The sequence below is a fragment of the Cydia amplana genome, chromosome 1 (assembly GCF_948474715.1).
Source record: "Cydia amplana chromosome 1, ilCydAmpl1.1, whole genome shotgun sequence".
Lineage (NCBI taxonomy): Eukaryota > Metazoa > Arthropoda > Insecta > Lepidoptera > Tortricidae > Cydia > Cydia amplana.
This window is the reverse complement of record NC_086069.1, coordinates 16,584,938-16,597,251: the sequence shown is the minus strand read 5'-3', so window position 1 is coordinate 16,597,251 and position 12,314 is coordinate 16,584,938. Positions and strand designations below refer to the sequence as shown.

The 12,314-nt window shown below is 36.9% G+C and overlaps 1 protein-coding gene across 1 annotated transcript; it reads left to right on the top strand.

The window, feature by feature from the left end:
* The first annotated feature begins 895 nt into the window (after positions 1-895).
* On the top strand, positions 896-3,471 carry LOC134653541 (cytochrome P450 6B1-like). The gene is made up of 2 exons (XM_063508922.1): positions 896-2,314; positions 3,272-3,471. The coding sequence occupies exons 1-2, from the start codon at positions 1,006-1,008 to the stop codon at positions 3,436-3,438; spliced, it is 1,476 nt and encodes a 491-aa protein (XP_063364992.1). The 5' UTR covers positions 896-1,005; the 3' UTR covers positions 3,439-3,471.
* Positions 3,472-12,314: the final 8,843 nt, after the last annotated feature.

Genomic DNA, 12,314 nt, shown 5'->3' with positions numbered 1-12,314 from the left:
TGGTAAAATGTGTCCCCCCACCCCCCCTGTAACTTCTAAAATAACAGAATGATAAAACTAAAAAAGATATATGATGTATACATTACCGTGTAAACTTCCACCGAAAATTGGTTTGAACGAGATCTAGTAAGTAGTTTTTTTTAATACGTCATAAATCGCCTAAATACGGAACCCTTCATGGGCGAGTCCGACTCGCACTTGGCCGCTTTTTTCTTGATATAGGTACACATAATAATACCTAATAGCCACAGTTCAAGGCAGCTTTTTGTGACAGGCGGGTAACTATGGAACCCTACACTGAGCATGGCCCGACATGCTCTTGGTCAGTTTTTATTTTATTGGTGGTTATAATTTTTTTTACATTGCTTGAGTACGGTGACAGCTGTCATCGCAATACACATTTTTAAAATTTTGCGTTTTATGGTTATTTATAAACTTACCTATAAAATGTACGGAGATGATGACAGCTGTCACCGTACCCAAGCTATGTGAAAAATACTGTAATGTTAAAATACTACCTACTCATTACTTAGGTATAGGTATTAGGTACTATTTCTATTTTCCGTCTTTACCATCTTCGGCAAACATAAAATCTTATTATAAGTAAGTTTAGTTAAGAACTGTTTTATTACTTATATTCACAATCTCAAATTAACACCTATGTTCTGCAATTGATTTACCTACTTACCTAATCCACAAAGCATGATACCGTTAAACATTCTAAACTTGTTTGGCTGTCATCTTGATATGATAACTATAACTAGTTGCTGACTACCTACCTACATTTAAATTCTAGTTATAAGTTATTAATATTAGTTTTATAACAATAATAGTAACATAAAACATAAACCAATAATCCTAAATATTATAAATATTTAGTTGCTAAATATTATACATTTTACCTAAATTTGAAGACTGTAACCTACATACTCTCGGGTTCAATGGCACTCTGACGAAAACCTTCGAAACCCGTACGTAGCAGCTTAGTGCCTAAGAGACACCGTTATGGCCCACGGAGCGGCCAGCATCCGCAGTAACTGTTTACAACTCACACGGTGCAAACGCACAATGTTCTTCGAAAGTTTCTTACTTAACTTCAGCGTGCTCGCCGTTCTCATCGTAGCCCTAACATTCGACTATGTGACCAAATACTTCAGTTACTGGTATGTTCGACATATATCTTACAAAACAGTATTACCTTTCTTCGGGAGTGACTATCATCGAGTTCTTGGATTAAGAAATACCACCGACGAAGTAAACAAACTCTACGCTAAACACCCCGATGAAAGACTCTACGGTTGCATCAAAAGCAGAATCCCAGATTTGATCGTCAAAGATCCGGATGTAATTGAGAAGATGTTGTGTACGGATTTTGCAAGTTTCCACTGCAGGGGCCTTGGCCTGGACAAATCTCAGGATGTTTGTTTACGAAACAATTTGTTTTACGCGGAGGGAGAAAAATGGACCGTAATGCGCGAAGGAATGGAGTCATTGTTGAAAAGCATGCCTTATGAAATTGAAGACAGTTTGCACGGCTATTTGTCAGGAATCAATGGAGATACTAACGTTCAACAGTTTCTAGCTGATATATTGGATGGAACGTTTGAATACTTACTCTTAAACAAAGATTTTACGCGAAACGAGAAGAAAATCATACATAGTTTTAGATCCGCTGTTCAAAAACCTACCTTAGCAGAAAAGTTTAAGACCTATTTAAAGAACGTTTTTCCGTCTCTGTATTTATTGTTCGGCCTGAGTACTTTACCCGGGGAAACGGTAAACAAATCCCTCGAGGTACTTGAAAAATCAAATTTAATGAAGGAAGTCAAGAGGATACGATCCGAATTTCAATTGGACATTAAAGAAAAACACAGCAAGCGCAAAAGAGACTCCGACATTGAGTTAGCAGTTTCAATTCTGGCCTCATTTATTACAGAGGGTTATATTCCGTGTCTAAATGTGCTTACTGCTTTGTTTTATGAATTAGCCAAATATCCTGAGGTACAAAAAAAGATCCGCCTTTGTAGATCGGGTGAAGATTGCGAAGTTTATTTAGATAAAGTTGTAAGTGAAACTTTAAGACTGCATCCAGCGTACTCTATCGCATCTAGAAAATGTACAAAAATGTACAAATTCCCTGATGGTCTTGTAATTGACAGAGGTTTGACTGCTACTATTCCTATTGAGGCATTGCATCAAGATAGAAGATTTTACGAGGAACCTGAACTCTTTAACCCAGATCGCTTTGACGAAGGAAAGTTGAAGCACGCTTATTCATATGTACCGTTTGGAGCTGGCCCTAGGAAATGTGTTGGTAAGTGAGATTTATTTGTTAGCCAAAATGAGTCTAAGAATTTTTTGAATAACTATTCAGTGCAAAAGTAGGTACGTGTAATAAGTAAAGTACTATACTTTAAGTCTAAACGCCTCGCATAAAATCAATAAATAGCAAAGCTGTTGTAAATTAATTAAAATAGAACTCGGGAATTAAAATGTATTTATGCCATGAACGTGCATTTAATCACATTACGTATAACTCCGTAAGTACCCATATAAATATACTCGTAGTTTTCACTCGAACTTTAATTTATGTAAGATGTCAGCTGATTTCTAAATAAGTTTTTGGCAAAAAAAAAACATTTTTTGGTGCAAGCTTTTATCGCTGACTGTACTTTTTGCATAGATACATACTCGAACAAACATACATACATTGCGAGTTAGGTAAATAAAAGCTTGTATATAATAATAACATCAGAATACCGTAATATAAAACTACGAATACCATTATATGTTGTACTAGGAGGAGGCTACTCGTATCTCAGTATTAGTCAGTTGACTAGTGTTCTTAACGGCGTAAGCGACTAAGTCTAATTTATGTACGAGTGCTGGGGTTTCGATTCTGATTTAACAAATGGTTAATGGTTTTGATCTTGTTTTGACACGACTTTGAAGATCGCTTACGCTGATTGGTGCATGCGAAATAAAGTGGAAGCCGTGTGACAAGCGCACCAATACCTAGACTAGACGATCGCCAAGGTCTTATCAAAATAAGATCAAAATCATAACACTTTGGTATCTGACCATAATCGGCCTACCATTTCATTATAATATATGCGATTACAAACATTTAAAAAAACAATATCTTCATAACAACCTTATGTCTGGCAACAGGCCGACTTATCCCTAATGATCTAGTTGGGCACTTTGACTAAATCTTAATCTTTTAATATGAATTTAATTACTGATTAAGTACATACTTCATTTTTTCCAGGTGAGGAATTATCAAAACGCATTATTAGCAGCATTGCTCGCCGCATTTTATTGAAGTATCAAGTCCGACCCTGCTCGAAGACTCCACCGAGGCTTCCGAAAACTGACCTCGGCTACGCTAGAGTTATCGACAGAGATATCTGGCTTAACTTTACTCCTTTAGATTAGATTAGGTTATAGCAGATTTTACTTTGGGTACATTTAAACGAACCATAGTTTTACTACAATAAGACGCCAATGATTGTTTTCTAGAGTCACGATTAAATATTTATAATAGACGGCAACAGTGAGAATTTTGCTTGTTCATAATCATATTACGTTTTATATAGTAGGCCGTTTTTTCAGGCTTTAGGTTAGTTTTCGTTCATGTCGTCTCGGATATGGGTGAATATGGTATCGATGCATTCATTGTAATGCCCAGAACACAAATATATGAGATGACAAGCGCGAAAGTGGTGGGGGTAGTTGCTGTGACGTCATAAAGTCGGCAGTACAAACTTTTTTTATTTTCGTTTAAACATACCATGTGATGTGGGGTACCATATTTTCATATGGTACCCCACAGCCCCCCCTTCGGAAGCCCTTTCGGGCTTTGTGAGTAGATCACAAATATACTGTAACATTTTCAATATTTCAAATTATTAGAAAACGTTCAAAAATTTCACAATCCAGAAAAAAAACAAACCCCCCCCCTCCACACAGCCCAAGCGGCTGGACAGTTTTTGACATATGAGGTGTGGTTGAATTTGTCAGAATTGTTGTAGTGACATAGGCTATATAAATTTTGACAATGGCGCCCGCTAATAAAAAAATTGAGGGGGGGATTGTTTTTTTCTTACTCTAGCAATATGGGTACCAAATGAAAGCTAGTAAAAATACCATTTCAAAAATATATGTAAACTGTCGGGTTTTTTGTTTGTTTTAATAATAGTTGCAGTTTAATGTAACAGAAAATTATACTCTTTCAACTTGATGTACTTTTCTTATTTTTTGATATATCTGGTTAATTATTTTTTAACGTTACATAGAGGATATTCACAGTCACTTGGTATATATTTTGGACTAATCCATTCAGCCATTTTCAATTTAGAGCAGTTAAAAGTCAACTGTGGATTGTGAAATTTTTGAACGTTTTCTAATAATTTGTTAGACCAAGTATTGAAAATGTTACAGTATGTTATACATTTGTGATCTACTTACAAAGCCCTTTCATTTGGTACCCCACATGGTATGTTTAAACGAAAATAAAAATAAAGTTTGTACTGCCGACTTTATGACGTCACAGCAACTACCCCCACCACTTTCGCTCTTGTCATCTCATATATTTGGGTTCAGGGCATTACACAATGCATCGATACCATATTCACCCATATCTGAGACGACATGAGCGAAAATCGATTTCTAGAAGACTTTTCTTTCGCTGGCCGGGCCACTAATATGTACCCTGTATTTATTTAATTGGTTTTGGCTTTATCATAGTTTTTATTAGTCTTAATATGAATACCGTAAAATAAGGAGGCATTTTTATAATAAGTACTTATATTCAATATTCCTAAATATACTTAGCACCCAAAAGAAAAGTATGAGTATAGTTTTCCTGGTTCTTACTGACTGACAAAATGGTTTGACCTACTATACCTTAATGTAATAGCACTTAATGTAAATAAAAAAAAATGTTTGCTCTCTTTTCGGCTTCTACGAAACCTTATTATTTATGCCAATAAATATTTTATTAAAATGCTTTCAATATATTTCCATTCAGTTTCCTTAACTACCAGCCGACGTCATTGTGAATCATGCATGGTAGCCCATTAAAAAAATAAATAGCAATGACAATGATTGAGAGGGATCGAAAAAACAATGAGAGAAGGCAAAAGAGGGGTTCGGAACCGGAAATATTTTCCATGGCATCCCATCGGGACGGTGCACAGTTTGAAAACAATATGTACTACAATGTCTTCTATAATAGTTACAGAGTAGGTATTTTTACATCTAGCCGGAAGTCGCACATTTTGATGAGAATATTGGTATCTTGAACTAGGCTTGCTTTTAAAATGAAACAATCCATTTTGAGAATTCGGGGTTAGTGTCACCCTGACACTAAGCCCGAATTCACAAAATGGATAGTTATTGATTATTGATGTGGGGAAGATATAGATTATACTTACTGTTATGACCCATTCCATATTGTATGCGTATGGGATTGCCAATGGAAATGCTTACAGGCATGGTTTTAAAGAGAGTCATTTCTTTTACGGAGAGCGAAATAAACGAAATAAGACCCAATCGAAAGTACCCACCACACCAGGCACACCTTCTCTTAAAAACTTGTCAATCAGGTTTCACTTTTCCTTTGGGTGGATCCGTTATTCGGCCGACACTTAATGACATATTGCATGGGAACACCGTTCTCATTCTAACAATGTCTTTATAATTAGAATTTATTTAGCTAGCTAATTTCAGAGAAAAAGCTCAATAAACACGAATCATTCGAAGTGATTCTAAAATGAACATATACTAAATTTTTTGGCTGAAAGTTAAAGTCCAAATTTCTTTGATAAGAGCTATCTCCATAAGAGTCAGAGGTACGAGACGACATATGAAAGCTTTTGAGTGCGAAGACGGAGCAGGAATCCTCTACTGAAAATTATACTGAAGAGTGAAGATCCCTCAAGAAATATATATTATATATCTATATTTTTTATGTAACTCCTACTGTCTCCTCCATATATTGATATATTTTTTAAGTCGAAATAAATCATGTTGCGAGAACGCAAAATATACTTAATCTGTTACTATTTATTTATACGAGTTATTAACCGATTTTAATTTAATTTATTTGATTTAATTTAATCTTGTGTAGAGGCTTATTTACTCAGTTACTGACTTTCGTCGAAGACGACTGCTCATAAAGGTCCTTCGAAAATGTAGGTACGCCAACAAAGAAAGTGATGTTTCTCAAAACGGGGTTCCCAAATAATATACCTACCTACCCTACCTGTGCCAAAAGACTGCACATTCATTATTACTATATTTCTCTATATCTTGTTACTCATCTGTGTACTATTGTCACGGCACTGCTTGGTAATGGAGTCTGTTATGCACAGGGGACACTAGGCTCAGTATAATTTAGTTAAAGAAAGTCGGACGAGTACGAGTACCTATGGGAAACCAACTTTGAAAGCTCTTCAGTAAAAAAAAATGGTTATTCGTAAAGTCGGTTTACGGACGATAATTTTGCGAAATAACGTCATAAGAAAAATTATGAAAAGTTGCATAGGTACTTTTATTTATGAATTGAATTGAATTATTATCGTGGAGATCTGTCCATTACGTTAGCATGGAGATCTGTCCACAACATTCATGACACTTTTTCGTGCATGCTACCGGTGTTCATCGATTTATAAGACGTTATCACGTCAAAAAGCTATGGGAACGTAAGCTGTCATTGAAATTGTAAGTAAATGTTTCCTCAGGTGTTTATTTTTGTTCCTTAGAAATTGAAAGTATTGACAACCTTTCCTTAAGTGGTCCCGGGCCGTACATTGTATACCTACCAGTGAACGCATATACCTACACTAGTTTTTGTGATTGAAAAAAGTGAAAAAAAAAACTGGATTAGGCTCGTTCTCTAGGATGCTTGCATAATTTTTTTTTTAAATAATAATTATCTAACTCTGATTATTAAATTTTGCTGCCATGCCATAGATATCTAGTAGTCGACGTAGCTTTGTGCTTTGTGTTACATGACTTTGTCAAGTTTCTTTAAATCAAATAGAATTCTATTATGAATGCGTAGTACCTCCCTAAATTTTTAATTTCTTCTGAATGCTATTGCAATATTATGAAGTACTGTGCTGCATACAGTCCTTTAAAAACAGGAAGTGTGGAGGCCGTCGGTGTGTTGATTTACTGACGTATGCCCATGGCCCACTTCCACCCTGTTTTGGATATATGACTGATGGCGCTTAGCAAACAGAGTGAGCGATTTTTGTGCAAACAAAGATCCGAGGTGAAATTTATGGGCACCGTAAGCCCAGTAGAAGCTTTTAAGCTTCAGTCACAATTGACAAAAGTTTTAATTTTCTTTTAACGTGGCAAAGTCAACGTTCAAATTGACGCAGCAATGTAGCTATAGTTGCTACATTGCTGCGTCAATTTGAACGTTGACTTTCAAAGTAATTTATCAAGGAAATTTACAGCGACATCAGCCATTTCCCGCTGTTTCAACGCTGCAGCCAGCTGTGTTGTAGTCATAGAAGGTAGCATCCTATAGAAGTGGTCTACGCGTGCCGCCGTGAGGGACAAAACATACGCAATGCGACGCTATGATTGGTCGAATTTATTTGTTATGGTGGGCAACAAATAAATTCCACCAATCATCCACCTCTCTTAAACAACGGTTGCATAAAATACTATTATCTGTACCAGATCAGATGTGTTTTTAATTTCACCGTAATTTTAATGGGTTGATATTGGGTTCACTAGACTATTAAGTATGCCTACTATGCAAATTTCACTGTATAAGGTAAAAGTTAGCTCTTTTGCTAACGGATTCGCGTGTATTGGTCTGCTGAACTACTTTATTCTTGATTAATATATGTGAGCTAGCTGTTTGTTTGCCACTTCAAAACGTTTGACCTACACAATCCGGTATAATTTATCAACCGAAATAGTTTCTGGGAACATGTCCCGTTTATTTGTAAATAAGGCGTACATGGAGGTGTTCGACTGTACGTAGTACCGTGTACCTAATATTACCTACTTATTAATAGAGCTACAAAATATAAATAGCAGTTATATAGTAGTTATTAGGAATTTGACCGATTTTGTTCATTATATAATCAGTTTTATTTTATACCTATTAGTTAGAATTTCATAAAATATATTTCATTTAAGTGGGTAAATGAAACTGAGAAAATAGGTACTCATTTAATATACAATCATGAGTTTATGGCCTTATTAAATTAGGTGCATAAATGAAAAGGCACTATGTCCACATTGACAGCGGGAAAGGTTATAGGAACAGCAATACTAATATGGTACAAGTCATAAGACTATTTTAGAGTAATAAAAGGTAAAGAATTTTGACCGTTTTTCATCGAAATACCTATGTATTTACTCTCCGTGCACTTATTTATATGGGGTTATCCCAAAAATTATTGGGGTGTAAAGTACTTAATAACCATGGTTTCGCACCTACATAAGTAACAAGTTATGATTTAGCCCATGCCATCATTTAGTTATAGATTATGTTGATCAACGTTTTATGAATACACAGTATGAAATATTACTGGGTTTCGAAAACCTTGTGTTTTAAATTTCAACTGCATTTTTGTCCATAAACGAGGTGAATCCGAAAAAAATAAAAATCATCTATTGAGTCGTCGATTGCGAACATATCACCCTGGCGGATCCCAAGCCAAACTGTTAACGCTTTACGCACATCAAGAGCGTCTCCCTCGAAACAAGGTGCCAGAATCGGTTGCTGCATAGTTTCAGTACACTGTCTTAGTGTGTTATTAGTTATTTAGTTAACCTAACTGCCACTGGTACCGCGTTCAGCTTGTGCCTCGAAGCGAAATCGCCGCACACCTCAACAAACAGCCCGCTCGTAAACTGCGTCGATCATAAAAATATTTGATTAGCCGCGTCGCACTCCACACCGCGCCAATCCGCCATGCTGAAACTTTTATTAGGTACGCGTCACGTGAATTATTCAGTGCAAACGAAATTTGCAAGGCGCAATGAGCCGCAATGAAGGCGTGAACGAAAAATGAACGCAGAAATGTCCCGATTAGGCGCTGTCTAGGAAAACACATGAATAGGAACTCTACGCAGTTATAAACAAAACTGATTCTGAGAGGACTCTTCAAATCACGACTTTTCAACCGGCATCTAGTAACAAGGAAAGCAATCAAATCATACAGGCCAATTTGAGTTTTAGTTATTTGATCCGTTTCCGAAGCCGAAAAAGTTTGAGTAACACCTATACATTGCATGCTGATTTTTTTAGTCGTATTGCTAGGGCATAGGGGGCTTAAGTATAGAAAGTAGAGCTGTAAACTTATACCTGTATTTATTTATAGAATAAAGAATAAAGTATACATCCGTGGAATATTCGGTAAAAATACATGCTGTATAAATCATAATCGTGGAAATTGCCTGAACAATGAATTTAATTTTCAATCTGTACCAATAGTTCAGTAAATAAACAATTAAACATCCATTGTTCGGTAAATAAAACTACTCGTGAATCCATCGTTGAAGGGAGAAAAAGGCAGACAGGTAATAAAAAACAAAAGCACTTAACGGGGATTTCTATGTTCAAATACGTTCGTGATATAGGCGAAAACCGAAGGATATCACCCAATGTTCAGCAAACAACATGCGTTATCCACCCCACTTGTGTATGCCAACCTGTATACTTTCCACTTTGTGCGCTCGTATTTAAATATTGTTTTTTTCTCTCACCTAAACGAGTACGATACGATATTTCCAATTAAAAACAAATGTTACTTATTGTGTCTAAATATCCAGGGTGCAAACATATTTTTGGGCGAATAATTCCATAAATGACGTAAAAACGTTCATAAGCATTGTTTATAACAATTTAGGTGAATTGCGTATACTTTCTAACTAAGTACAACTACCTACTTTTATGTCTAGGGTTTGCACGACGGATCCGAAATGTATGGGAAGATCCGCGGATCCGGATCCAGATTCGGATAATTTCATACATTTCGGATCCGGATTGCAAACCCTAATTATGTCGCATTCCGGGGGAATACGGTTAGAGCTCGATAAAAATCCTTTAGCCTAATTGAAGATCTTGTCACTGGACCCAATATTATAGGCGACACAAAAGCTCATCGTCCTCGCCGGCTCGGCCACGTTTTGAGAATGGAGGAGGATCGCGGCGCTAAAAGGGCATACCTGGGACGCTCGGTAGGGCGGAGGCCGATCGGACGTCCCAGATATCGCTGGGGCGATGCGGTTGAAGCGGACTTGCGCGATCTCCAAGCCGACAAACGGTGGGAGATGGCACAGGATCGAGACAACTAACATGTACTCGTGTCGGAGGCGAAGGCTCATTTTGGGTCGCTGTGCCCTTAAGTAAACCTAAGTAAGTAAGTACCTTAGTACAATGTAATCGCAACCTCTACACTAAAATTTTACTATGGGTGGTCGTCGCGTACTCGTGATACTATAAGGCGGCTTTATTCAAGCCACCACGTGATGCTGATTCCACGCTGTTTCACAGTTCGCGGAAAAATAATCAATGTGGAATTAACCGGAAATTGAAGCTGATAGCTGAATTAAGCTAACAGATTCATGAAAATTTACCGTATTAAAGGCCGAACAGGATTTGTTGAGAGCTTCATTAATTAATTATTTTGATGTAACGCGATACGATATAATATTTGCTTAAAAATATTAGTCTGCCTAAGTAATTCTAGTCTCTAGTCATTATCGTAGGTCACAGATAAAATAATAAAAAAGAAATGCTTGATGCTAAAAATTTCATAAATACTAGTTGTTGCCCACGCTTGAACTTTGTGCAGCTAAAAAAGCGGCCAAGTGCGAGTCGGACTCGCCCATGAAGGGTTCCGTATTTAGGCGATTTATGACGTATTAAAAAAAAACTACTTGCTAGATCTCGTTCAAACCAATTTTCGGTGGAAGTTTACATGGTAATGTACATCATATATTTTTTTTAGTTTTATCATTCTCTTATTTTAGAAGTTACGGGGTGGGGGACACACATTTTACCACTTTGGAAGTGTCTCTCGCGCAAACTATTCAGTTTAGAAACAAATGATATTAAAAACCTCAATATCATTTTTGAAGACCTATCCATAGATACCCCACACGTATGGGTTTGATGAAAAAAAAAAATTTGAGTTTCAGTTCGAAGTATGGGGAACCCCAAAAATTTATTGTTTTTTTTCTATTTTTGTGTGAAAATCTTAATGCGGTTCACAGAATACATCTACTTACCAAGTTTCAACAGTATAGTTCTTATAGTTTCGGAGAAAAGTGACTGTGACATACGGACGGACAGACAGACGGACAGACAGACGGACAGACAGACAGACATGACGAATCTATAAGGGTTCCGTTTTTTGCCATTTGGCTACGGAACCCTAAAAAGCCCTAGAAAACACGGTACATTAATTTTTGTATGTATGTCTTCTTCCAAAGTTTTAACTCCCTCGATCAGAAAAAAAGATTTGTTCTCTATACAAACTGTCAATCCTTTCTCAACCCCCTTACCTGTAATCTTTTAATAATAACCGAACTGAAGTTATGATTATGATACGAACCTCTAAAGAAAAGTCGTTACTTTAGAGTTAGACGACCAAAAGATGCATATTCATTACGTTGAGATTGGTCAATGCTCCCGGGCACAGTTAGCAACTAAGTTTGACGCCGCGGCACGGATTACACAAGAAAGATATGACATTGGATTTCAGAAGCAAAACACACACGCACTGAATTTGACACATGCTGAATTTTATAACTAAATCTCGTTACCTGTGCCGATACCCTGGCGCTGTCTCATCTTCATGGCACTGCAGTGAAGGCTGGTTCGGCTGCCAATTCGGCCGAGGTCCTCAAGCGGCGCAAATATGCAACCATAAATAGTGGTTGCATATTTGAGCCGTTTGGGGTCGAGACAATGGGGCCTTGGGGGGAATGTGCCCACAGGGTTTTTAACGAGTGCAGCCGTAGGTTAGTAGAATTGACGCGTGACCAGAGGGCTGGATCATATCTAGCACAGCGGATCAGCATTGCCATACAACGTGGCAATGCTGCCAGCCTTCTGGGCACGCTGCCAATAGGCGGCGATTTAGGCCAAATTTTTTATTTATAGTTTAGGCTTAGTTTTTAATTTTAGTTATAATTTTTATTTTAAGGGTTTTTGTTGTCCGTTACTTGTTTTAATCTTTAAAAAAAAGTCATCTCGTTAAATAGATAGAAAATGAGCAATTTATCTCAATGCATTGGAAATTTAAAAAATATATGGGAATCATAAAAAA